The following is a 26,273-nucleotide window of genomic DNA, read 5'->3' as shown; positions in this document are numbered from 1 at the left end:
TGTCACACACCAAAATAGACGATTTACAAGCTCACGACGTGTGACGCATCGTGAGCTTGTATATCTGATATTGTTGGTGCGCAACACCACTCACAACCAAGTAAAATCAGGCATTAGGCCAGCCTCATTTACTGAGAGCTAAAGAAAAGGCCCTACATAGAGTACAGTATTTAATAGAGTGTATGGTCCTACGAGTTTATTGAATGTTCTCTTATGTGCCATTTTAGCATGAAGAGGAGCTCCAAAGTGTTAAAAGAGGACTGCAAGCCCTGTTCCTGCCTGGTGGAGCCATGTTCTGAGAAGAGCAAAAATAGCACCTTGAAAATCAGTATTTCACTGATGTGTTCATGTTTTCAAGTTCACATGAATATAATGGTTAATTTTTATGTTAAAGCTGTTTTGGCAAAGCTGTTACATACCCTTCTGTTACCTGAATCATATCACTCATAAACTTCCCACTGCGCTCTGTGTAAACATGTCTTAGATCTCTGCTGGAAGACGCGTTTAATGTAGACTGGCAGAGTTTATCCAGCCAGCTCTTGAGACACAGAATGCACTGTCACATTTCCACATGTCCTCCTTACAGTCCAACAATAGGATTCAGGTAAAAAAAAATGGCTGAGATGAACTTTAATTTCCTCCAAATTTGATGGAGTAGATTATATATGTTTTGGTGCTAATCATTTATTTATATTTGTTCCATATATCTTTTCTGTCTTAACTGTCTTTTTTACGTGAATGAATGATTTATTTAGATGGATTTTATTCATGTGAAGTTATAAATAATAAAAGACAAGACATTACGTTGTTTTGTTTGTTTTCTTAAGAAAAAACTTGTATTTTGAAGACAAGTAGTGCTTACAAAGGTATTTTTTCTCTTTTCCGTGACACCATTGACTGTCCCATTCAGACTGACTCACTGTATATACAGTTAATATCAAATTCATCCCCAATTCATTGCCCTGTCCCCAGACTGCAATGGTCCCACAGAGTCCAAGTGACACATTATTCATCAAATAAGAAAAGGTGAAAAGCTGGTCACATGCACAACTTCCTCCCACTATACGGATTCACGCTGCCTCATCAAAGGAGTCCATGAAATAATAATAATAGTAATAAAAAACAACACTGACTGAATGACAAGACTGTCGTTTTCCCCCGCTCTCTCATCCTGAGAGTCAGAGGTTTCCTCTACAGTCCTCTTGGTCCAGGCAGCTCCTATAGGGAGACAGTACTGTACAGCAGCGGTCTCCAGGACAACACTGCCCACAAACACTACGGTCCATCCTCTCGCTCTTCCCCACACACACCGCTGTCCCCATTGTGATGAAGGCCAGGGTTGCTGGAAAAGAATGCCTAATCGACACCCTGAAGACAAAGGAAGGCTCCAGGCTCTCTTTGAAACAATCACCATCCACACAGCTTCTAGCAGCTCGTGGGAAAAGAAAAAGTCTGCGCTCAGCATTTCTTCACAGAAGAAACTCCCTGCTTTCACGGCCGGTGGAACCTGTAGAGAGAGAGAGTCGAGGAGAGGTTGGGATTAGAAGAAGCACAAGTCGTGCGAGCAGAAGGTGCCTTTTTCATCACACCCACAGTTATATGGCTGCAGCTATTAATCAATCCAGTGGAGCTATTTTTAGCATGGCCATTAAACGGGAGTGTACTGTATAGTTCCCTCCCTCCCTCTGGGTCACTGTTACAATGTGCGGCGAGGGGCCCGTTTCTCCAAACAAGCTTAGCCAAGGACGGCACAGCATTTATCATATGTTCTACCTTGCGATACTGGCTCTGGAGGACATGGTCCTCCCTTCCCCCTCTCACCCCATTTAACACACCCATCTATCTTTAGCTTCTTGGTCCTTACTGAGAGAGCTAAAAATAGAATGCCGCAGCCCAGAATAGAAAATCCTACTACATACATTCCCAAGCACACCAGGACACTATTGTGGATGCGCGTGCACTATTGCCTTTGTCACTACAGAATACTGACCTCGTTAGGTGCTTGCTGGAGGCGTGCACTTCCATCTCAGTGCTTTTGAACTCGTTCAGCTCCTTACGGATTGCCGCCTGCAGAGTCAGAATATAAACAGGCATTAAAGCATCACTTAAGTACATTCACACCCAGCAGTCACCTCAACCTTTGGACTGGCAAGAGATAGCTACAGGAGGAGGAAAACAAGTAAACAGGGCAACATCCCAAACATCAAGAGATAATATATAGATTTGAGGAAGTAGCTGATAACGGTGATATCTTGGGCTGATATACTATTGATGGGCAGAAGTTCTGAGAATGTGTAGAATTCCGTACACCGCATAGTCTAAATAAACAGCCTGTATTTGATTAGCCTAGTTATTTGGTAATAATTCCTATTTTGTGGAGAATGACCTGCCCTGAATGATAAGAAATGTTCTGTCAGCAGATGTGTGTTATCTTGAACAATATTGGAAAATACATGATACCACACAGGTCGTCTCACAAAAACAAAAGCACACCTTGTCTGCTGCCGAGAGCCGGGTCCAGGGCTTGTCTGCTCTCCGGTCATAGTCCTGAGCTTTGGCCACTTCCACATAGTCACTGAAGCGGATCAGAATCTTTCTGTCACGCAGTTCGTCTACCGTGGGTCGCTGGTTCAGCTGAATAATAAAGATAAAAACCGAGATATGAGTTGAAATTGCACCATTTCATGGGTCTGGATGACCTAGAATTCTATGCTCACATGCATGTTGTGAGCATGTGTAGATTGTGTGTCAGAAATAAAACAGGGTTCCCTAAGAAACAATAAAGATGATTCTGAAAATATGTTGAATTCACAATCTTTCAAGTTATGAGCAGCATTATATAAAAAGTATCAAACTTGTATCAAAAATATCAATTAAGATAAAACACAACATAACATTAAGTGGTACCTTTCTATTTAGCCGCTGTTTAATCTCCCTCCTCTCCTCTTGTTCCGTCTGGTCATTCCTCTCTGAAACAAGAAGAAATAAATATTAGGTAAGTGAAAAATACAAAGTCAATTCTTGTAGACCATTTGGTTGCCACAGTGGTTGTTAAGTTGAAGGCGTTAAATATGCTTACATTATTAATTAAATATATTTGAAAGTCATTTACCCCACTTTTTATACTATCAGTTAATATGAATAATTAGAAAAGGATTCAATGACAATGCTTTCTTTTTATAATAAGGTAAATGCAGTGTAAATGCAGTCCCACCAAGGTTTACTGAGAAAACAATAAATGTGCAATCATGCATTCTCTTGCTTCAAAATTTAGCATGAATATTTCTGGCAATCTGTGTTGTTGTTGTTGTTGTTGTTGTTGTTGTTGTTTTGGGGGGGGGGGGCGAGGGTTCCGTTTCTTTTTCTATTGGAAATAGTTATCCGTTCAGGTCAGGGCCGTCAGGGGGTGTTATGTAGCCTAAATCATTGGTTCTCAAAGTCCCCCCTTGGGGGGTGCCAGGGGGTCACCAGTAAAATTAGTTAATTAGTCACAATTATTGCAACCATGTTTTATACTTTGGCTATTCAAAAATAGCAGATATACAAGCAGCACTCGGTGCCGCGCTATGAGCTTATAGATCTGCTATTTTGGGGGAAATCCCTGGCACAAAATATTTTTGAGACGGGAGATCCGCAGCCAAATACATTTCATTTTGGGGGTCCTTACTCCTTACCGTCCTTGACATTAAAAAGTTTGAGAACCACTGACCACAAATCAGACAGAAAAGTATCTTCAACTCACGTTTTAAGATATTCCGACTCTCCAACTCCTCCACATTCGGTCTCTGGCTCAGTCTCCTGCGAAAGAACACCAACACCACGTTTTGAACCATGATTGTCTGTCTTCAAAGTCCCCAATCCGCCTCTTGTATTAAACCGGTTGCACTTTTTTCACTACACTCGTTCTTGAGAGAAAGCCACCGCTATGTCTCCATCTGGCATCCAAACCCCGACTTCTGTGATGTTTTGGCAGAGGCGCTGATCCCCACATCTGGATTGCTAGAGAATGATCGCACCTTTAAATGGTCTGTTTGCTTCTCCTCTGACAACTCTCTCCCTGCACACTATAAACACACCACTTCTTCCACGTCGTAGAGATAACGATGATAAAAGGCTGCCTCCCTGCTGCTGATTCCTATGGGCGTCCAGCTCTTCTCTTCTCTGCTCTACACACACTGCACTGCAAACGCTTTAAGAAGAAGCGGGTCGTGATGAATTATACGCTGCCTGGGAAGTGTTGCCAGATCGTGCGAGAGAAACAAGCAAACAGGTCTATGAAAACAAGCCCAAAAGAGGCAACAATAGGCTTAGGCTAGATGAGCATTTTATATATAATTACTTTATTTTATCTTATTATAATACATATAATCGTAATAAAATGTGCATACATCGGCCATAGTCGATCTACAAGCTCACAACGTGTCACGATGCGACACATTGTGAACTTGTAGATTTTCTGCAATTTTCAAAAAGGAAAAAGTGAAAAATTTGAAATATTTTTGAAACATTCTAACACAAATTTGGTATGGGAGTCCCTGGCACAAAACATTTTCAGATGGGGTTTAGGGACAAAATAAATACATTCATTAATTTGGGGGTCCTGGACATGAAAATATTTGAGAACCACTGGTTTAAATACCTTTTTTTCTCCTTTTTTGGAAACAAGCCCAAATAAGCAACTAAACTTTAGAGACAACCCCAAAAAACAGAAACCCACAATTAACCAATATTTACAAGCAACTTCACAGAAAAACAAGACCAAACTCGCTTATAGTAAGCGGACATGGCAACGCTGCTCTCCTCTCCCCGGCTACTGCATGCATAATGTATGAGGAGGCGGCGCATAAGGGGCTCCCACTCACGCACGGTATCCCCATCCAGACCCCCTCCCTGCTCCCTCCCTTATCTGACTGCACTACTAGGCTACTGGCACAGTGAAAAACATTATAAGAATACCCACATTGACATTGCACCAATCCATTTGATTTCCACTGGCATTTAGACATGTTACACACACCCTTCCCAGCAATTAAAGGCAATTTCCATCATGTTTCCATCACCATTATGTGGTTTTGTATCATTTGTGTCATTGCTTGTCAACAGTCACAGTGCACAGAGCAAAGAAGCACACACACAAATGTGCATGTGCTCTGTATGCATGAACACACTATACTCAAATATAGACAAAATATAGACCATGAACACAAAATATTTGTGGTGTATATGTGTGGACAGCTGTGTGCACACACATACATATGACACACACACACACACACACACACACACACACACACACACACACACACACACACACACACACACACACACACACACACACACACACACACACACACACACACACACACACACACACACACACACACACACACACACACACACACACACACACACACAGAATTAGCCTAAATAACATAGCTGAACTCTTGGCATGCCATGTTTTATGATCCATGAAATGTGAATACATTAAGCTCACTCTCAAATGTAATGTGGCCATTATTATGGCCATAACGCTTATATTACATGTATTACACACATTTCCATTTAGATATAATGTGATATAATTATGTCCCCTCACTCAAAATTAAAAAAAGGTCTCCACCTGTGCATGTGAGTTGTTCAAAGCCTTATATTATCAATAAAATATCAGCTGCACAACCAGGTTCACACCCCACTGTACAGTACACCTCCAGATTTGGAAAGGCCAGAGACTGCAGCATGCAGCTTCACAGCATGGCTTCTTTTATCCACTTCACTCTCTTCTACACATCCTAGTACTGGGCACTTTATAGTTGTGAGCTGCAAAGACCAACGTTTAGGTCATACTGTACAGAGCCAGATACCTACCCGTGGACAGTCATGGGGGGCCTAATGTGTGTGTGTGTGTGTGTGTGTGTGTGTGTGTGTGTGTGTGTGTGTGTGTGTGTGTGTGTGTGTGTGTGTGTGTGTGTGTGTGTGTGTGTGTGTGTGTGTGTGCATGTGCGCGTGTGCGCGTGCACATGCGGTGCGTGTGCGCGCATGCCACTGGACTGTTTGCCAGTATTCACCTTATGACAAACTGTACAAATAACACCTCCATTTAGTCAATTCATTCTTGAAATTACTATTTACAAACTCAACAGCAAACATTGTTATCTTAATGGAAGGCATCATGCGTATTATGTAACAAACGAGCACTATAAAAGTTAGGGGGAATGAACCACTGATTACAGAAGTAACAGGGTCCCGTGAAGCTTATCTTTATCTGGATCATATTTGTAAGTGTAATTTCTGGGCTTGCCAGAGACCCTATAGGAGTATAATGTATTGTCTAATGAAGACAGTCAAGTAATCAGTCTTTGTAATTTACCACATCGGTAAATATGAGTTGTGTGTGGAATAGCTGATTACATTAGCATCCCCAGTAGAACTCTCTCATGAGAAATGCAATTCCACACAGAAAAGAAGGGGGGGGGGTTATACATGGTTCCTACTGTATGTGTATTATCAGTGACAGTATTCTCACCTGATGAAACCTTGAAATTCACCTCTTGTCCAATGTGATGTTTAGCTGTATTTTTAAAATGCATTTATATTTTTTCTCTCTGCCTTCATTTATGATTTTACCAATTTGATTAACTCTAGACTAGATTGTCTCCCATAAGCTACTGTGCTAACCTTGCTATCCCTAAATCCCATCAATAATTGACCAACCCAACTCTCTTCTTTTCTCAGCAACTCCCAGGCACAATTGCAAATGAAAGTGCTCAGACGGCAGTGACTATTAAAATTTCAACAGTTGAAATGGAGAGTCACTCCCAAAGCCCCAATGGACACGACATCCAGCACATTATTGACCCGGTCGCAGAGTTGCCTAGCAACAACAGTTTCTCCTGGAAATCTTGTAGACAACAGTCTCTTCCCTCTGAAGCGCCCCACTTCTCCCTAGCAACCGACTAGTGGGGTTTTCATTAGCTGTACCAGAGAGCTATGCTTCAGAAAAGTCAGTGCTATTTTTAGCAACAAATACCTTTTTTCTTTCAGCGAACCAAAGGAATCAGGAATCATTAAATATTGAATTTCTACAATATAGTGTATCTACTATTACGGTATAGAAGACATTGATGTTTTATTTGAAGCGCAGAGAAATGCTGCATAACGTTTTCAGCTAAACTGATTCCCAATAACCTGGTTAATAATGTGCGATTCACTGCAAACATGAGGACTAAAACGATACTTCTCAGTGCACCACAATGACGCAGAAACTCAGTTGGCATAAGAGGTTCCCTTTGCTACTCACGATGCACTTAAATCTGATTTGCTTGAACATAAACTCCAGACAATGTGAGCCAAGGGCGGAATGAGAAAACTTTGAGTGGGTGGAAGGATCGCTATTTAGAGACAATATATTATAAATCTGCCACACTGCAAAGCTCTCGTCCCCCGCCAACTACAGTAATGTATGCACTCCTGGTCCCTCCCCCAATGCCAACAACACAGATGTGTTGGTGGGTGGTGGGAGGAGAGAGCACGTCGTGAGAGGTGGAGCGCACGGAAGATGTATTATTCAACAGTCTCAGAGGCTATTAATAGCAACACTGAAGCACCATTGCAGCACAAAATGCTATAGATAGAAAAAGGTCATCTCACTGTTGATATAATGGATACACAACTTAGGTGTCATCATCTACCATGAGCCTCCATGGCACATTCTGCTTGCACTGCAGCAATGGCAGCAGTACAGTTCCCCTCCTTTGTGATGAGGGGGAGAGGATAAAGAATACAGGAGATTGAATCTAAAGCTGGGAGTCATCCGGGGAGATCCAGAGGCGTGTGATGGACTGTTTTGTCATTCAGCACCAGTACCCAGGGGAAATAGGCTTTACTCCTCCGCTAAGCTCTCCCTCCTCTTCACCGTCTTCAGCGCGTCTATATTTAGCCATGGATTTCCCTTGCCCAAAACAGTGCAGTGTGCCTCCAAAACACAGCGTGGCAAGCTGGAGTACACACTATTATTTCTGGCATTTATGTCACAGAGTGCAAGATAGGATGAAACTGGATGACCGATGAAACTGGATGACCTGACATGCACGGTCTAGAGCGTGGTTCTCAAAGTGGGGTCCGGGGACCCCCAGGGGTCCTTGAGGGAGTTCCAGGGGGTCCTCAGCTAAATGATAGATATCAAGGAACCAAATGGACCCTTATGGGTCTGTAACTCAGAGAGTGTACAAATGGAACCACTGGCTTTTCTGAGTTAAATTAACATTGATTTTGAATGAATGAATTGGGGTCCCAGAGATCCTTAAATAGGCGTCTGTAGCCTAATGGATGTCAAACTTGGGCTCCTTGAAATTAAAATGGTTGAGAATCACTGCTATAGCCGTAAAAATCGTTTCTTATGAGATCCCTGGCAGCATATCTTTTCAAATGGGGGTCCGTGGGCTAATAAGTGTAAATGTGGGGGTCCTTGACATGAAAACGTTTGAGAATCACTGGTCTAGAGCAGTCATTCTCTTTTTGTGACCTTTTGAATTTCTAGCACAGACAGATTGTTCTATCTCTGGGATCCCAATCTACACTGTAAAATCCTTAATTTAACTATGAGAGTGTAAATGCTGACCATTTGTACACTCTCAGAGTTACAAAACCGTAAGGGTCGGTTTGGACCCCTGGTGGTCCCCAGATCTGACGTTGAGAACCAGTGATTTTTGACTGATTGATTGAATACTTTATTATTAGTGAGAAATGTAAAACAGCACGTGGTGCAGTAAGACATTAGAGCTAAAAGGTCCTGGGGACTTGTTTCCATGGTGGTCTTGTGTATTCAATTAATCAACATAGCATACAAAATTCACACAATAATTCATGTCATCAACAAATACAAACACTATTATGTACAATAGAGATGGGAAAATGACATTTACCTCCCTTTTTGGTCTCCTGATAGATGTTTTTTCAGGCCAATTTGGAAAGAAACCAGTGTTACACATCCTTTAAGGGATGGTGTCAGGCTCAGGGCAGTCCACATTCCGGTGGCAGAGCAGCAGAATGAGAACTTTCCCTGGTCTAGAGGTAAATCTAATTAAATCTATGACGAATTCATACTGTATTTGGAGGCTGCAGTGACAGTGCAGGGCCGAAAAAACAATGACAACGTATGGGAAAAGGACACCTTTCACGGTGACTCTGTTTGCTGCTGTGCCCTCACACATACACACCATCAGCACAATCTCCACATACCCTTGGCCACTGTGAAGGTTTTAGTGTTTCACACCATGATCTCCCCAAATGGGAATCATTTGGGACAGAAAGAGTCCTTATGATTTGATTCAATGCCCAGCATTATGGGGTTACTGTGTTTTATTTTATTGTTTTAAATGTATTCAGTACAACTGCAATGAACAGAGTACAACTAACAATTACCTGTATAGTGAAAAATGAAATAATAAAAAAGCATTTTTGGGAGGCAAAACATTTCACGGTTTTCACATTTCCTCTTTTTTGTTTACCTGTGAACTAATGCCCAGCAACTGTACTTAGCCTTCCAGAGTGTGCTTTTGAGGACTTTACAGCACACAGGCTAACCTTTCCACAGCTGTGGGTCTCACCACTGTGCTTGGAGAGGAACCCCTCTGTGTTCTGAGCACAGACACTCTGACCCTGAACACTCTTGACTTATGCAATCCAGAGTTATGGCACACAGTCTCGCTTTTACATAAGCTGTTTGTTTGCATCTTGCCGTGAATGTCCACTTGTTCCGATTCACAATATTGCATCTTGTGACGTGTTCTCTTCGCAGGCCTGACCGATCTAGGAATAGCCCTCAAAGGCAAAGCGTTGTTTCAGAGACAGATGATAGAATCTCTTTCCCGGTACGGTAGGTGCGATCCTCACTTGTCTGTGCTTTATTGCACGGCTAGTTGCATAACACTGGGGTGTGCCCTGGTTTGACACTGGTGTGATGAAGACATCTAGGTCTGGTGATGGTACTGTACATCTGCACGCACTGGGTGATCTAAGTCAGGCTGCAGGCGTGGTTCAAAATGTGTCCCTCGGTTATGTTTGCAAGGCACAAAAATGTTCCCAGAATGTACGGGCAGGGGGGGACATTACATAAATCAATAGAATTCTTGTACAGGCAAGTCTTCCCCAAAGCAAGGTTGATACTGTGTGTACCCAATTGGCCATTGATACAGTAGTTTGCTGTTGTTATAGTATTCAGGAATGCACACAGGTACTGGAAGAAAAACATTTGGGATTCAACTACAATTTCACCAGTGTGATGATCAGTCATCACAAACCTCCACCCTTCGTTGTGGACAAAGTCAGTGAACAACTTGAGCTAAATCAGCTGGTTAAGCCCACAAGGCTGAAATCACATTCCTCCCAAAACACGATACACAGCAGGATCAGGACTGGCCTGGACCCAAATCTTCAAAACAATGTCAGATTATCTAGCATAACTCAAGTTGATGCGAAACAAGGAGATAATCCTTTTAGATCGGATTCTCCTTCTCAATGGCACTCTAAATCCACCGTCTACAGTAGGCTACTAGGCTAGGTGTTGTGTACAGTATGAAGGCCATTAAGCTTAGAGTAGCTTCAACATGCTCATGATCTGATCAGACCCATGTTCTCTGCTGCCCATGCTCATAAATCAACCAAGTATCATTATTAAAATGCACATATGCAAACATAGGTCATTGCAACTGGAGAGATGAATTTGCAGGGACCAGGCAAAGGGTTATTAATAATTATGATACTGACTGTACATATTTCATATTGCCATTATCAACCAACTTGATATGAGGAAACAAAAAACCTGACATTAATTAATGTCTGTTACTTCAGAACAGAAACCAAGAACAGAAGAGGCTTATTTTGATAATCCACCAGTACAAAATGTCAGTTCAGAAATGTTTTCTTAATTTTGAGTGGTCAAGACTAAGGGCACAATTACTGTGATAAGAGAAAAAAAAATAACTTGTTTTCACAGTCCACAAATTGTTTGTCCAATGCAAGGACACACATTTTAAAGTTGAGGAGCGTATAAAAACGCATGAATATCAAATCATCAAATTTAGATTATAATATGTTTTAGAGTAAATACAATGATTGGATCAACCCGTGCCCCAATACAGTGGTTCTCAACCTTTTCAGGCCGTGACCCCCTAAAATAATCATATTTGAACTGGGGACCCCCCACCCTGATAACCACTTGAAATGTAGGAGTTGAGGCATTACATTTAGTTTGACTCGGTTCCACAGATAAAAAAAAATTAAATAGCCGATTGCAACCTTTTTTTCCCCTCTTTCTTATATTATTTGACAATTATTTGACATGTTTGAACAGTTTTTATAGTATAGTTTGTTGATTACTTTGCAGTAATGGTCTTTTACTTTTCTGCATTTCTTCCTTTTCTTAAGGTATTAAAAATGTTAACAAGTGCTTAAATTGTCACTTCACTGTCAGCTGGGGACCCCCTCAAAATGATGTGGGGACCCCCTGGGAACCCCGACCCACAGGTTGAGAATCACTGCCCTAATAGACACTAAAATGGGACATTGCAAGCACACACTACACAGCTGCTCCCAATGATTGATTGTCATAAAGCTGGCTTGGAGGTGGGTCTGCTCAGCAGCAATTCTTATGTTCTTATCTGTAATATATAACATTTTTGGGGGAATTAATTGACGCATGTAAATGCATTTCGAGTTTGTTTAGAAAACAGGTAATTGTGTAAATAGCCTTGTTTGAGTTGATGGATGCCAATTACTAATCATTGGTTCTCACCTGGTATATAATGGAGGCTGGAAGTAATGAGTGGGACAATGTTTGGCTTTGGGGGCTAACAAGTAAACAACACCAGGAGTGAGCTGTCAGGGCCTTGGGGAAAAAAAGCAATTGCCTGCTACAGTTCTTGAGTCCCTGTTTTTTTTTTTTTCTTATTTTGTCTGTCAAGTATTTTTCCTTTTCTATTTTTGAAACTTTATTTTTGTCCAGTCTTATTATTTGCTATTGGAGTATTATTTTTTGCCTTCGTCTACACTGTATAAAGTCTTGCATGGGACTTGCTGTTTTTCGGAGGAAAACAAATTATAACACCTACTTTCTTGGACATTGTCAAGCCTTTGGAGCCTAACCATCAACTGTTAAAATTACTTTTGTGGGCTTGAAATACTATTGGTCCATTGAAATGAAAAAAAGGAATGTTGCTGCATGAGGCCCAATGTCTACCATTGTTTTATAGCACAACGTTTAAATAGATTATGAAGGTATATAGGTATGATTTGAAGGACAGGGGGCATAAATTCAAAGAATGAGTTAAAAACCGTTCACACGTTTACAGAGTGGATACTCAATATATTAATTATAATAAAAGATTGATATCAAATCATATTTTCTCAAAATAGATACAAGCCCTTGGAGTGGAACTATGACACTCTGAGGCTCACTGACATCACTTACTTGGCAAGTTTCATCTCAATCTGCTGGCGTATTTCCTGGCGCTCCTGTTCGCTCCTTGCTGGGAAGATATTCTTGTCCTCCAGGTCCTGCTTACTGGGCCGGTTCCGTAGTTTGACAGCCAAGAGCTCCTTCCTTAGCCTGCGAGGAAGTGTGCCTGCAGCACAACATGGGGACAAAGATAGACACATATGCACAAAAATAAATATGGGTCATGAGGGGTCCCCTTAAGATAACTATATTCAGATGGACTAAGGACCTTAAACTTACAACCACTCTAGTTAAAGGATGTGTGACACAAACATAAGATCCCGTTGTAGGAGGTCTGCACTCGAAATGTGCTTGATGATTCCTTCTTTATTAGATGTTTAGCACAGCAAGTCAGAGAGGCCAGACTGAGATGGTTTGGACATGTACAGAGGAGGAATAGTGAGTATTTATCGTTAGAAGGATGCTGAGGTTGGAACTGCCAGGCAGGAGGCCTAGAGGAAGACCTAAGAGGAGATTTATGTATGTAGTGAAAGAGGACACAAAGTTAGTTGGTGTGAGAGAAGAGGAGGCAGAGGACAGGGTGAGATGGAGGCAGATGATTCGCTGTGGCGACCCCTGAAGGGAACAGCCGAAAGGAAAAGAAGAAGGAAAAATGACTGTGTGTGAGATCATGAAGCAGACTCTTTCCCATAACAGAGGCATATTCGATACCCTACAAATATATTGTAATCATGTGCAGCCTGCCTTCTTTACTTGGGTATGTTATTATAGGCGGGAGACTTTTTATATTATTGTTTCACGAATAAAAGAATAACGAAAATAGCAGATCTATAATCTCACAACGCATCACATTTCTACGTGTTGTAAGCTAGTAGGTCGGTGATTTTTGCTATGAATACAGGTAGGCCATGACATTTGGTCATCACAAGTTTGAAAACCACTGCCCTGTGGATTATACCAGTGACAGTTACCTTACGGTATGTGGACTATGCGGTCAAACCTGACACGTGCCTTGCACTTTAATTCCATGTACAACGCACTGATATTTATTATCCTTGACCCCTTAACTGACGTCCATATCATGTACAGTATATATACAGTAGGTACAGTACTTACCGCACCGGATAGATACTGTGTGTAATATGTAGATACATTGTTTATTGATCTTTCTCCCTCTTCCCTTTGCTCCCTCTTAGGGTGACCACCTTCAAACAGGTCCATTGAGGGACAGATGAACCCGTTTTGCGGTTCTGGGCGGATTGGGTTCGTTTTTTTCCAGTTTTTGTTTTCTTTATTTCGGTTTTAGGGTTAGGTTAGGGTTATGTTATTTAATTCTTATTTTTGCCTGATTTTACCGATTTATTATTAAAAAAAAAGTTTTTTTTTTTTTTTTTTTTTTATATCTTTGATTTTCGGGACATTGCTCTGCTTGTGCAGGACGCGGGACAGAGGGTCCAATTTCGGGACTGTCCCGCGAATTTCGGGACGGGTGGTCACCCTACTCCCTCTGCCCGCCCTCTTCTTCTTCCCTTTCTCTTTTTATGGAAATAAAAAAAACTATGGAGCTTGTCCAAAAAACGACTCATTGTTTTTACACCTGTAAACCTGTGACGTGACAACAAAGGTGATTCTGATTCTGCCATATGTCACATGACTCATAAAGCCAGGTGAGCAGGGCCACCTGGCTTATAGTCATTGGATAGTCGGTGTCATCATGACTCATGTGCCATTTTGTTGGTTCTCACCGGAGATGACGGAGTCGTTCCAGCCGTCCAGGTCAGCGGGAAGGCCCGAGCTGTTGGAGAAGCACAGGTCCAGCCTGACGTTCTCCTTGTTCTCCTCGGCCTCCTTCCTGGGCCAGTCGGCCGGGCCTCCGCAGCCCACCGACAACAGGCCGGACGGCTGCTGGTTCTCGGAGCTGCAGGAGCGAGAGAGCCACCCGTCGGAGCACCACGTCCGCGGGGAGGAGCCCTGCTCACACCCCTCGTGCACGCTGAGGGGAAGAAGAAGAGGAGGGCAGGTGGGCAATTAAACGCATTAATAACCCATTAAGACCTAAGGCCGATTCTACACAATGCCTTCTAAATCAGTAGTTCTCAAACTTTTCGGTGCCAAGGTTCCCCAAATTGCTATATATTTGGCTGCTGCTTTCCTGGTTTTAACGGGTTAAAGAAGTGGTCGATGTACAGTAAGTGTTGAGGGGGTTTATTACAAAGTGAAATATCAACTGTGTGGAGATCTGGAGAACATTACACTTAGTCATTCAAAATGAATCATAACACAAACATTCAAACAGAGGTATGTGCATTTAGGTGAATACAGATGTAGCCATTGTATAAATACTACTTTTTACAGCATGCTAGCTATGCTACAACTGTGCTTTTGTGCCATCCTTAAGAAAAGGAATATTTTGTTATTTTCCTCCTCTGTCAGAAGGTCTCATAACGAGGCCTGTCACAATTAGTCAGTTTACAAAGTCTAAAAGACAAACATTTATATGTTCCAATGTTCAATGCCCGAAACACAATTCAATCGTTAATCGCAATTATTTGTATGACAATTAATCGTCATATAAAATGTCATGATCGTGACAGCCGTACTATAACTGTCTGGTTCTGTACAGTACAGAAGTCCTGACGTCACTCGCTCATCCCCAGGTTCGTAAAGTAATTTCGCTATGGAGAATAACATTGGGTCATCATAGAATCGTCTCATATAAGAATTGTGGTCCAAAAATAAACAAACTGTCTCGGCGATATTGTCAGGGAGGAGGTTCTGTATCGTTTATGATAGTCAGTCATTTATATTTGATACAGTATGTTTCTGGTGAAAATTTAACTAATTCGGCGGAAGTAACATTATCGTTTTCTCACCGTCAGTTGATGCTTCATATCCATAAGAGTAAAACCGCCGGGGTCATTTGTTTATTTTTGGAACACAGTTCTTATTTGACGCGATATTAAATACGTCTATGGGATTCAGAATGGGGGTGGAAAACCGCGAACCAGGTAGACAAACCAAGGATGTGTAAATTACGTCAGACTTCGGTGCTCTATTGTAATTATCACTGTAGATAGATGAGTCAGGATTGCATTGCTCACCTCTCTTGCCTGTTCTTGGAAGCGAAGGCTCGCTGCAGTTCCTCCATGATGCAGCTAGGGGGCATAGGAGGATGTATCATATTGCCTAGGTGGGGGGACCCTGAGGGGTTGGAGTGGGGGCCCCGGAGTGGCAGGACCATTGGGGCCAGGCTTTCTGGCGGCCTTGGAGGAGGCTCCTTGGGGAGGTAGGAGTTGGGCAGGTGCGTGGGGAGTGATGATGGGCCTGAATCTAAGACAGAAATGAGCAGAGAAACACACATTGTAATGAACAAAGAATCTGTGCAGGTGAATAGAATGAGAATCAATTAACATGGCACAAAACAACTGTGGGCACAGTTGCAGTACTTGTTTCATCTTTAACTGCTTTTTATGAGTCTCATCAGGTTTGATTTAATCTCTCAAGACAGACTCTGCTGCACCAATGCCCTAAACATGTAGTGTAGTTGTTAGTAGTAATAAACACAGAAGCACCCGGGAGGAAGTGGACTAAAAAAGGGGAGGAGCCAAACCGAGTTGCTGTTTCCACACAAAAAAAGGTGGTGGTGCCCCCCCAGGGGCCACTGTACAACAGCACACCCGCACTCACCCTCACCAGCGCTCAGCGGGGGTTGCGGTCTTGGAGGTACTTGTGGCGGGGATGTTCCTGGAGGTACGCCGTCCTCCGCTCTCTCTTCTATCAACTCTCCCGCCTCCTGCAGACCCTCGGGGAGCTCCCCTCCAGGGGGAGCCTCCTCCTCTCTCTCGTCCTCTGACTTCTGCATGCTGTCCTCCAGCCGCTCACAGTCCTGGGGAGGGGCAGCGGCTGGGGAAAAGATGTGTGTCAATTGTGAATGTGGGTTAAAAAATGTCTTGTGTACGACACAAACATTTACCTAAGGTTTAGTGTTGACATTGGCCACTTAAACCCTAAATACTCCATTGACCGCCCACATTTAGAACAAACAGCTACTCTGCCACCAAAATGTGGAAGGCCCTGACACATCCATTAAAGGAGTGGTTTTCAACCCTTTTCATATCAAGGTCCATTATTTATTGGGCATTTGAGGCACGGACCATCATTTGATGACATTTTAGACTCTCAGACTCTCAGAATCTCTAATTGTGTAGATTTCTTGTAAATTAAGTTATGCAGATGTTTAACATTTGGTTTTATTTTACGCTCTCAAGAGTTAAAGATCTCTAAGGGTCCATTTGGTTACCAACTCTCCATCATTTAGCTGGGGACCACCTGGAACCCCCTCAAGGACCACTGGTGGTCCCCGGACCACTGGTTGAGAACCACTGCGAAAGGATCTACATCTATCAGGAGACCACAAGCGGAGGTAAATGTACTTTTCGGTGGCACTTGCTATGCATTCCATGTGTGTAACGCATTATAAACATACTTATAAGTCATTATAATCTGCTCATAACCCTGGATAATCGGAGTTATAAGAGCTCATAAATACTCATAATGCTTTTAACCATAATTATAAAGCATTTTATAAAGACTTATAAGCATCAAGTGTTATAATACTTCAAGATTTGTTACCAATTTGTTTTTGTACATATAGTGTTTGTATTTATTGATGACAGGTATTATTGTGTAAATTGTTTATGCTATGTTGATGAACTGAATACATAAGATCACAATTGAAACAAGTCCCCAGGCCTTTTTTGTATTATTCTTTTAGCCTTAATGTCTTACTGTACCATGTGCTGTTTACATTTCTGACTAATAAGCTCACAGTGTTTCACAACGTGACACAAATGTGTAGATTGTTGTAGATCAATTATTTTAACTATCATTGTTTTGTTTTGTTTTTTGGGGAAATCTTTGAATGTTTCGGGGAATTTGTCTACATGTTATACATTAACAATGCACTGGTATTAAAAATGTACTTTGTAATTTGGACCTTTGAATACTTATTTTTAAAAGCCAGGAGTACTTTGTCCAGCACCACTTGTGTGGTGGACTGTGTCATTGAGATGACTCTTGTGCCCTCTAGTGGTACATACTTAGAACATATGATTCTCAACCTTTCTCCATTTCAAGGACTCCATTATGCATTAGTCCAAGGACACCCGTTTGATACAATTCATTTTTTTAAATCTCTGGGACCTCAATCTACACTGTAAAATCCAAACTCTGTTTGCACACTCTCCGAGTTACAGACCCCTGGGGGTCCCCAGACCCCACGTTGAGAACCAGTGGCCTACATAGAACATGTGATTCAAACACTACTAACTTCTCTGTACTGTATAATTGTATCTACCAAAGCAACAGCTTCTTGTGTAGATTGCTTGTATTACTATTGACTGACAAATGGTTACATGGATTCATACCTTTACATTATGCAGTAAATAGACGCTGTATTGCCTATACACTAGTGGTTCTCAAAGTGGGGTCCGGGGAGCCCCAGGGGTCTTTGAGGTGGTTCCAGAGGGTCTGCTATTTTCAAAAAATAGCAGATAAACAAGCTCACAGCTCGTCACAATGTTTGAATGTTTTTATTTGTATATATTTTTTAAGATTTATTTGGGGGATTTTATGCCTTTATTGATAGGACAGTAGGCTGACAGGAAATGGGGAGAAAGAGATGGGGAGTGACATGCAGCACAGACCGTCGGGATCGTGACCCGAACCCGCGACGCCAGGCTACATCGGTCCGGGCCATGTTGAATCATTTTGATAATCTTTTAACACTGGGGGTCCCTGACACAAAACATTTTCAGATGGGGGGGGGGGGGGGTCTGTGGCCAAATATATATACATTTGGGGGTCCTTGATATGAAAAGGTTTGAGAACCACTGGCCTACGCTATATGCGCAACTCTGCATCACACATCAGTATAACTGTATATCGTTTTGTCGCTGTTATAGTTGACCCTGCCATCCACTTGACTTCAGTTTTTCGAAATGATATATCTTTATAGTTATACGGTAGTTATAGTTATATACATACTGTATATTAGGTATAGTGCTAAGTGTGAACGGCCCTTTATAGCTATATGAGAATGTTGGGATGTCCTACCTTGAGGGGGGTGGTCCTCATCAGGGCCCAGGTATTCCACACTGGTGACCTGTCGGACGGGAGTCAGTGGTCCCCCGAACCCCCCCAGTAGGACCGTACCATCTGAACAGCAGCCGTGGGAGGGAGAGCCGTGGTCGTGGCACAGGAGACCACTGGACAATGCTACATCTGTGGGGGTGGAGGGGAGGAATACATAGTGGGTTTAATCGCTGCATACAGTGCAAAAAGAAAAGTCACTCATCATAACTAAGTACATTTACTTGAGTGTTTCAATTTTTTGATGCTTCAAACTTTGAGTCATCTACTATTTTACAATTTAGGCATTTAGTAGACGCTCTTTATGCAGAGCGATTTACAGTAAGCAATCTAAACACATATTGTACATCAAATGCGTAGAGACAGTGTAGTGCCTCAGTAATCTAGGATCACAGGTAAACCAAGAACCTAGCATTAGTCATCATCTAGTTTAGTTACAAGTTACTTGGCAGATTTTGATTATTAATACAAAACATATGCATTAACCGCTTAAGCCCCGTTTTATACTTTGGCTATTTGAAAATACCAGATTTACAAGCAATGCATGCAACACGATTGTAGATCTGCTACAGTATTTTTTTTTTTATATTTGATTTTGAGTTTGACACATTTTATTACTTATTTTGATGCCACTACTTTTAATCAAGGAACATTTTAATATGGGCCTTTTACTTGTAGCAGATCCTTTTTATATTGTGGTATTGCTACTTTTACTCAAGTAAAACCATGTACTTGTTCCACCCCACTGCTCATGAGGCCCAAATCAAAAGTCCGTACTATAGAATGTACAGGCATAAAACACTATACAATTTAATATGCAAATGGAGCAATCCAATTGCGGTATAAGGATAAATGCAACCATTATCTTTTATGCCGTCTAAAGAGACCTCCAGAGGCCATCACCTCAAACTGCAATTCCACCACTATGCTAATATATACCTGCATATGTAATGCAAAAACAGCATTAAATGGCACTCATACAACTCATCTCCACAATCACCTTTACAGTTCGAGTTAGATGGGTCTCCAGCTATTTTCCTGTACAGTGAAGTAGGTGACCAATTCCCTAAGGTGTTATGTCCTCATGCACCGGGTCATTGGACTTTTTTTTAAGTCACCTCGACTGACTCAGTGGCAATTACTGTAAAAAGGTTCTCATTTATCCTACAGCGTTCTTCCCATGGAGATCTAGCTGTCTGTTAAGCCATTAGATCCAGGAATGCATCTCTGTCATTTTAGATTTCTTTGGCTATTCAAAAGTAACAGATATGCAAGCTCGTATAGCTATTAGCTTGCAGATCTGCCATTTTCGTGAAAATCTTTGAATACATATTTTTTTAAAGCGAACATTTGTAAAATATTTTCTTCCAGAGACCTCCAGAAGCAAAGATTTGAGTTACAAAAGTTTGCTTTAAAATATATATATTCAAAGATTTGCACACATTTTCAAGTTTTTTCCAAAAATAGCAGATCTACAAGCTCATAGCGCGGCACTCTGTGCGGTGCTATGAGCTTGTATATCTGCTATTTTTGAATAGCCAAAGAAATCTTAAAATGACAGATGCGTTCCCGGTCTTAATGGGTTAAAGGCTAGGAAATAGCCTGAATGTTGGCAACAGCTCACCAGGGTCATAATAAATTGATGGGAACGAACATAATTCAAAGACTGGGAGCATGAGCAGCCATTTATTTTTGATCATAACCACTGATTATACCTGACCTGAATTGTGAAAGGGAATACATGTACTGTATTTGAGAGTGTGTATGCACATTCTTGCACGTGCACTTTGTACTGTATTTGCATGCTGACGAGTTGAAGGAGTAGTTCACCCAAAAAATTACTTATTTCCTATCAATTACACACCCCATGAAGTATTGAAGTCATGGCGATTTTTTTGTTTTTGTCGCATTCCTGAGCCAATAATTTGATGGTAATAATAAGACCCTAATGTATCCGTTAGGATACACAAAGAGTCTCCTACCAGATACATTAGGGTCTTATTATTCTATTGGCTTAGGAATGCGACAAAAACTAAAAAATCTTCATGAATTCAATACTTCATGGGGTGTGTAATTGATAGGAAATAAGTAATTTTTTGGGTGAACTACTCCTTTAAGTGGACAGCCATCCATACCCGCATGAGGAAGTTTGTAGGGCTGCAACTATCAATTATTTCTTAGTGATTATTCTATCAATAACTTTTCAAATTAATCGAATAATTGACGTTTTTTGATCATTTGTTTTATTTTGTATACATCAACGAATCAACGCAAAGCAATTCAAATCGATCTTTTATAATTGACTATAACTAACTAGGTGTATTTAATGCTTCGTCGTACATTAGTGTTGCTAATCTACAAGCTCACAACATGTCCTGTCGCAAAACGCTGTGAGTTTGTAGATCTGTTAATTTCCCAAATTCCGTTATTTTAAGGAAAAAAACGAAAGTTCAGTTACTTTTGTGAGGACTCTTGAAAACCAGGTAAGGATCCAATATGCAGAATAACAGGACTCAGGAAACGAGGAATAAACTTAGTGGTACTTTACTGAAGAACTTAGGTTCACCTTACAACAAGGGAAGTGTCATTCGGACACATTAAGCAAACTTATAATACAGCAACCAAACAGGCAAACACAGGGTCTATATATAGACTAAGCACTGAATGGGGAATGGGAACAGGTGAGGAGAATACACAGGTGAAACCAAGTAGTCATCAGGGCACTGGGCGAATGGGCGTGTTGGCACAGACTAAGCAGAGGCAGAGGATGTGACAACTTTCACCAGAAATCGATAATTTTTACTACAATCAATTACTGATCATTTTTTTTGTAATTGAAGTCTGCAACTTGCCTCCACATCCACAGGCACTCATGATGACCACACGCACCTAGCAGCTTTCTGAAGGTATGCGCCCCCCCCCCCCCCCCCCCCCCACCACCACCACCACCACCACCATGCCTACCCATCCCAGTACAGTCTCCCACAGTACCTGTGGCACTCTGCTTGAGTTTCTCATTTTTCTTTTTCCTCCATTTCCAGGGCTTGAAGAGACGCCCCAGGGTGGACAGCTTGCTGTTGCGTCGGATGGGTGGAGTGTGGACCCCCGACACCAGGCAACCCGTCCTCAGCACCCTCTGCTGGTCCATCGCCTCCACTGCAACCAGGAGACAGATGGAGGAGAGAGCCAGACACAGGGGTAGGATTGGGTGGAGAGAGAGAGAGAGAGGAGGGTGTTGAGGAAGGGGAAAATGGAGGAAATGAAAGAAAGGAGAGGTGTCAGATTAAGATGGAGCAGGGGGAGGGGGGAGGCAGAGGGGGTCGGGGTAAAAAGAAAAAAAGGAGTACGATGGGAATGAGGGTGGGGGTAGAAAGAGGGTTGGGGGTTACGATAGGTTGAAAGCAGAGAATCAGGGGAAAAGGGGAGAGGATGTGGAGATGAGCGAAAGTATAGGTGAGAGAAAGAGAGAAAAAAGAACATCATTACAAAGTCCACCTCACTGAATAAACCATGATGGAATCTGTGCACACTGATTCAATTACAAAGATGTGATTGAATCATGGCGGACTCCCTTGAGAATGTTATGTCCCTATGCATCCTATTAGCTATGCAACCATGCTGTATGCGACACACCAAAACAAACACTGCTGGTATAACGTCCCGATTTATGCGTCCTGTAAGAATACACAGAGCCTTGTAAAGTACAAAAGCCCACCTTTCCCATGTGGCCAACAGGCAGTGGTGGAAAAAGTACTCAAATGTTTTACTTAAGTAAAAGTAGCAATACCACAATATAAAAATTCTCTGTTACAAGTAAAAGGCCTGTGTTCAAAATGTTACTTAGTACAAAAGTATTGGCATCAAAATACACTTCTAAAGTACCAAAAGTAAAAGTACTAAAATGTTTGAAAATAGCAGATCTACAAGCTCGTAAATCGTCTATTTTCAAATGGCCTATGTATAAAATAGGGCTAACGTGGTTAATGTATATTTTATAATATAATAATGTATATCTGCAAAGTAACTAGTAACTAACTAAAATAATTGTAGTGGCGTGTAACAGAGAGGACCTCTGTTACTAATGTTGCACATGTATTTTAAACCCTGAGTTGATTTAATTGCACAAAGTATTAGCACTTTAGTAATTTGCACAGCATATTTTGCACAGTCATTATTTTATTGTTGAATACATTCGATTTGTTTCCTGTTTGACTGAGATGGCCACTCAGCCAACAAGTTCCACCTGGGGAGACTAAAGTGTGACAATCATGATGGGCAGGTGTAATGTGTGTAATAAGTGCAATAGAGACTAGGTGCAATATGGTTGAGGTGCAATATAAGTTTTATTGTTAAGGTCTGATTGAATGCCTAACAATTGCCTGTGTGTTTTTTTTTTTTTTTTTTTTTTTTGTTCTTTATTTACCCAGGGTAGTAGCTGAGCACAAGTGCTCATTTTCAGCAACGCCCTGCACATAGAAACACACAGACAGACAGACAGACAGACACATTAAAACCTGGGAGCTGACTAGTACAACCACAGTCTTATACTGTTGGCCACTACGCAGCTCCACTGGAGCAGTTGGGGTTCAGTGCCTTGCTCAAGGGCACTTCAGTGGTGTTGGGGAAGTGGTGAACATTCACTTCCCCACCCAGATTTTTCCTGCCGGTCCGGGGATTCGAACCGGAAACCTTCCGGCAACGAGGGCGCTCGTCTAACCTTTAGGCCACCACTGCCCAAAGTCAGCATGATTGGGCTGGACCATATTAGGATAGCTGGGGGGGTTATGATGTGCTGGTGTGAGTGGGAAATGATGTTGTAGTGTGAAGAAGGAATTATTGAATAACCTGTGTAGTTAATGAGACTTGTAATACTTGTGTGTTTTAAGGCTATTTATATTCATGTATTTACTGTATGTTTAGTTAGGTATTTATGTTTTAGAAACACCCCGTCAATGGTGTAGTCAAATGGTTTAAATCCATGCTCATTAGTGCCAGCTGGATATAAAATGCTGCTGCCATTTCACTAGAGGAGAGCTTAGGGTGAGAAGCTAGATCCTACCATGCTTTGGTGTTTGTCCTATGTCTTTGTCATGTTTTTGTGAATAAATACACCTTCGGGTTAAACCCTACTACAAGTGCCTCTGTACTGTTCCAACCGCTAACACGGTCCTCATCACATGGAGTAAAAGTACAATATTTGCCTCTGCGATGTAGTGGAGTAGAAGTAAAAGTATTGAATATTGGAAATACTCCAGTAAAGTAAAAACAATACCTCAAAATTGTACTTAAGTACAGTACTCGAGTAAATGTACTTAGTTACTTGACACCACTGCCAACAGGTGTGCCAATCTCTCTGCGTCCCCCAGTAAGAAGTGTAACAGGCAGCCTGGTGACATGAAGGCCGCTCTGATCATTTCATTGTCGTGTCCACTTCACTTCTCGCCACACCTCAGCGAGGTGCAAGTACGTCCTTTGACCCCAGCACTTAACCACTTATTGTACAATGAATGGCAAAAAATAGCCGGTCCTCACACAACTCACAACACATCACGTTGTGAGCACCTTTTGAACATTTTCGTCTGATAATGAAATGCCCAAAATAGGGATGTCAATCATGTTGAAAGTGGTTAAGTCATTAAACCTGGATGGGAACAGCAAACAAGCCTAGTAAACAAAGGGGTTGGATTTGGGTTTGAAAAGTGACTTGAGACAGAATAGTTCTGCAGTCAGTGGTACTGCAACAAGTATCATAATGCTATAATAAGCAATATAATAATAATAAGTTACACAGTAAAATCCAGAGCGTTAATTTGTCTCTGAGAGTATAAAGATTGACCCGCAAGGAGCCCATTTTAAATCAAGTTAAATTAACACTCTGGATATTGCTGTGTACGGTTGCACGTCAATCATGTTCCTTTGTTCAATCCCCAGTCAACGATGGTGGTGGTTGTTATGATGTGGTTGAGTCTGTCTGACAGGCTTTTTCTCTCGTCTCGTGTTTGTGCACGTGTTTCTCGACGTTCTGGCCCGAGAGAGAGAGCGAGTAAACAAAGGAAAGGCTCTGTACACAATCTATGCAATGCTTAGGAGCACCGTGCATGTTATTTCAACTGGCTGAGATATCTGCAAACCCTTACCACTTAATCACAAGAAGACAACACTCTTCTCCCTGCAAAAGGAACCTGGGGTTTCGGTGGATGATGAAGGCTGTGTGACTCATAATGTAGCAGACAGGCGAGAGTGTGGGCCTATGTACAGCTCAATCAACGTGCATAACTGGCCCCTGTGCGGCCGCGTCTAATCAAGAAGGACACGTACGATAAATAGACAGTGTTTAAGAGCTGCATACGTCAGTGTGAGACGTCAAGTGCCTCCACGGCGCTGGAAATCTTTGTTCACAAATTGAGCTGAGGAGGAGGAGGAGGCGAGCTGGTTTTCTAGAGGAGAGGGAAGGGGCTGGGGAGGGATGTGCAGTCTGGTTCCGGGTGTGTTGCTGAGTGCAGTGAGGGAGGAGAGAGGGTGGGGTTCAGACTACTCCTTTTCATGTAGGGGTGCATCGGACTTAATCGGACTAATCAATTTAATCGATTTCTTTATTCTCCTTTTTTTTCAAAAATAGTGAATATAGCCAAAGCATTGAGGGCTTGTAGATCGGCTATTTTTGCACAACTCCGGTGTACTGTACGACAAATTATAAAATAGGGCTTAAGCTGTTGATCAGAATAATTTTGTCAATTATAAAAAATCTATTAAAATGTCTTGTTGATCTGTTGATAAAAAAAACACGTTTTATTCTGTCAATAATTGACAGTTGCAGGCCTATTTTCATGCACGTGTCTTCCCACTTCTCTTCTTCTTCTTCTTCTTCTTCTTCTTCTTCATCTTCTTCCTCTTCTTCTTCTTCCCCCAAGCACATAGGCAGACAGCAGTAAGAGGCAGATGGAAGGGATGAAAGAGGGAGAGAAATATAGTGTGATGAGACCATGAAAGCATTGGGTAGATAAGGGAGGATGCTCGGCTCTGTTTTGTTTAGTTTTTTGACCCTAAAACTGCCTGGAAACGGGTCAGTTGACCGCATGGCAGTCTACCTGAGTCTCAACCTGCACACACACACACACACACACACACACACACACACACACACACACACACACACACACACACACACAGAGAGAGCATGGTGGACGTACAGTAGAGCACTAGAATCCAGGTCAAGCCTTAAGGAAACCGGCCCAGTCACAGAGAAATACATAGCGGAGGGGAAAGAAGAAAAAAGCTTAAGAGAGACTATGGCATGGAGGATGGGTGGAGGGGAGTGTGTGTGTGTGCGTGTGCGTGCGCGTGCGTGTGTGTGTGTGTGTGTGTGTGTGTGTGTGTGTGTGTGTGTGTGTGTGTGTGTGTGTGTGTGTGTGTGTGTGTGTGTGTGTGTGTGTGGTAGTGTGTGCATATGGAGGGAGAGCAAGAGGGAAGAGAGGAGGGGTCAGGCCCACCACTGTTGCTATGGCGACTACATCCAGATGCTGCGGCAGCAGTGAGAGCCAGCAGGAGCAGAGAGGCAGTGTGTGTGCAGCTAAAGCCTCATTTATGCCTCGTCGCACGGCGGTGTGGCACGCTGAACACGGCCGATCTACAAGCGCACACGTTGTGGGCTTGTACATCGGCTATGTTC

The 26,273-nt window shown here is 42.1% G+C and overlaps 1 protein-coding gene across 1 annotated transcript in view; it reads right to left on the bottom strand.

Moving 5' to 3' along the window:
• Positions 1-1,441: 1,441 nt before the first annotated feature.
• phactr3a (phosphatase and actin regulator 3a) overlaps positions 1,442-26,273 on the bottom strand; it is a gene marked incomplete at its 5' end in the record, with an annotated part of 43,236 nt that continues 18,404 nt past the window's right edge. The window contains 11 exons of the mRNA XM_084068518.1: positions 1,442-1,507; positions 1,991-2,067; positions 2,494-2,634; positions 2,908-2,969; positions 3,743-3,798; positions 12,467-12,620; positions 14,200-14,447; positions 15,556-15,784; positions 16,142-16,357; positions 18,569-18,736; positions 21,596-21,760. Of these exons, the coding sequence (XP_083924644.1) occupies positions 1,492-1,507; positions 1,991-2,067; positions 2,494-2,634; positions 2,908-2,969; positions 3,743-3,798; positions 12,467-12,620; positions 14,200-14,447; positions 15,556-15,784; positions 16,142-16,357; positions 18,569-18,736; positions 21,596-21,760 (1,532 nt within the window). The 3' untranslated portion in view covers positions 1,442-1,491. The remainder of the gene's footprint in view (positions 1,508-1,990; positions 2,068-2,493; positions 2,635-2,907; positions 2,970-3,742; positions 3,799-12,466; positions 12,621-14,199; positions 14,448-15,555; positions 15,785-16,141; positions 16,358-18,568; positions 18,737-21,595; positions 21,761-26,273) is intronic.

The sequence above is a fragment of the Gymnoscopelus microlampas genome (genome assembly GCF_963454915.1).
Source record: "Gymnoscopelus microlampas genome assembly, chromosome: 10".
In the NCBI taxonomy this organism is placed as follows: domain Eukaryota; kingdom Metazoa; phylum Chordata; class Actinopteri; order Myctophiformes; family Myctophidae; genus Gymnoscopelus; species Gymnoscopelus microlampas.
The sequence above is the reverse complement of the archived record's forward strand: the minus strand, read 5'-3'. Positions and strand labels throughout refer to the sequence as shown.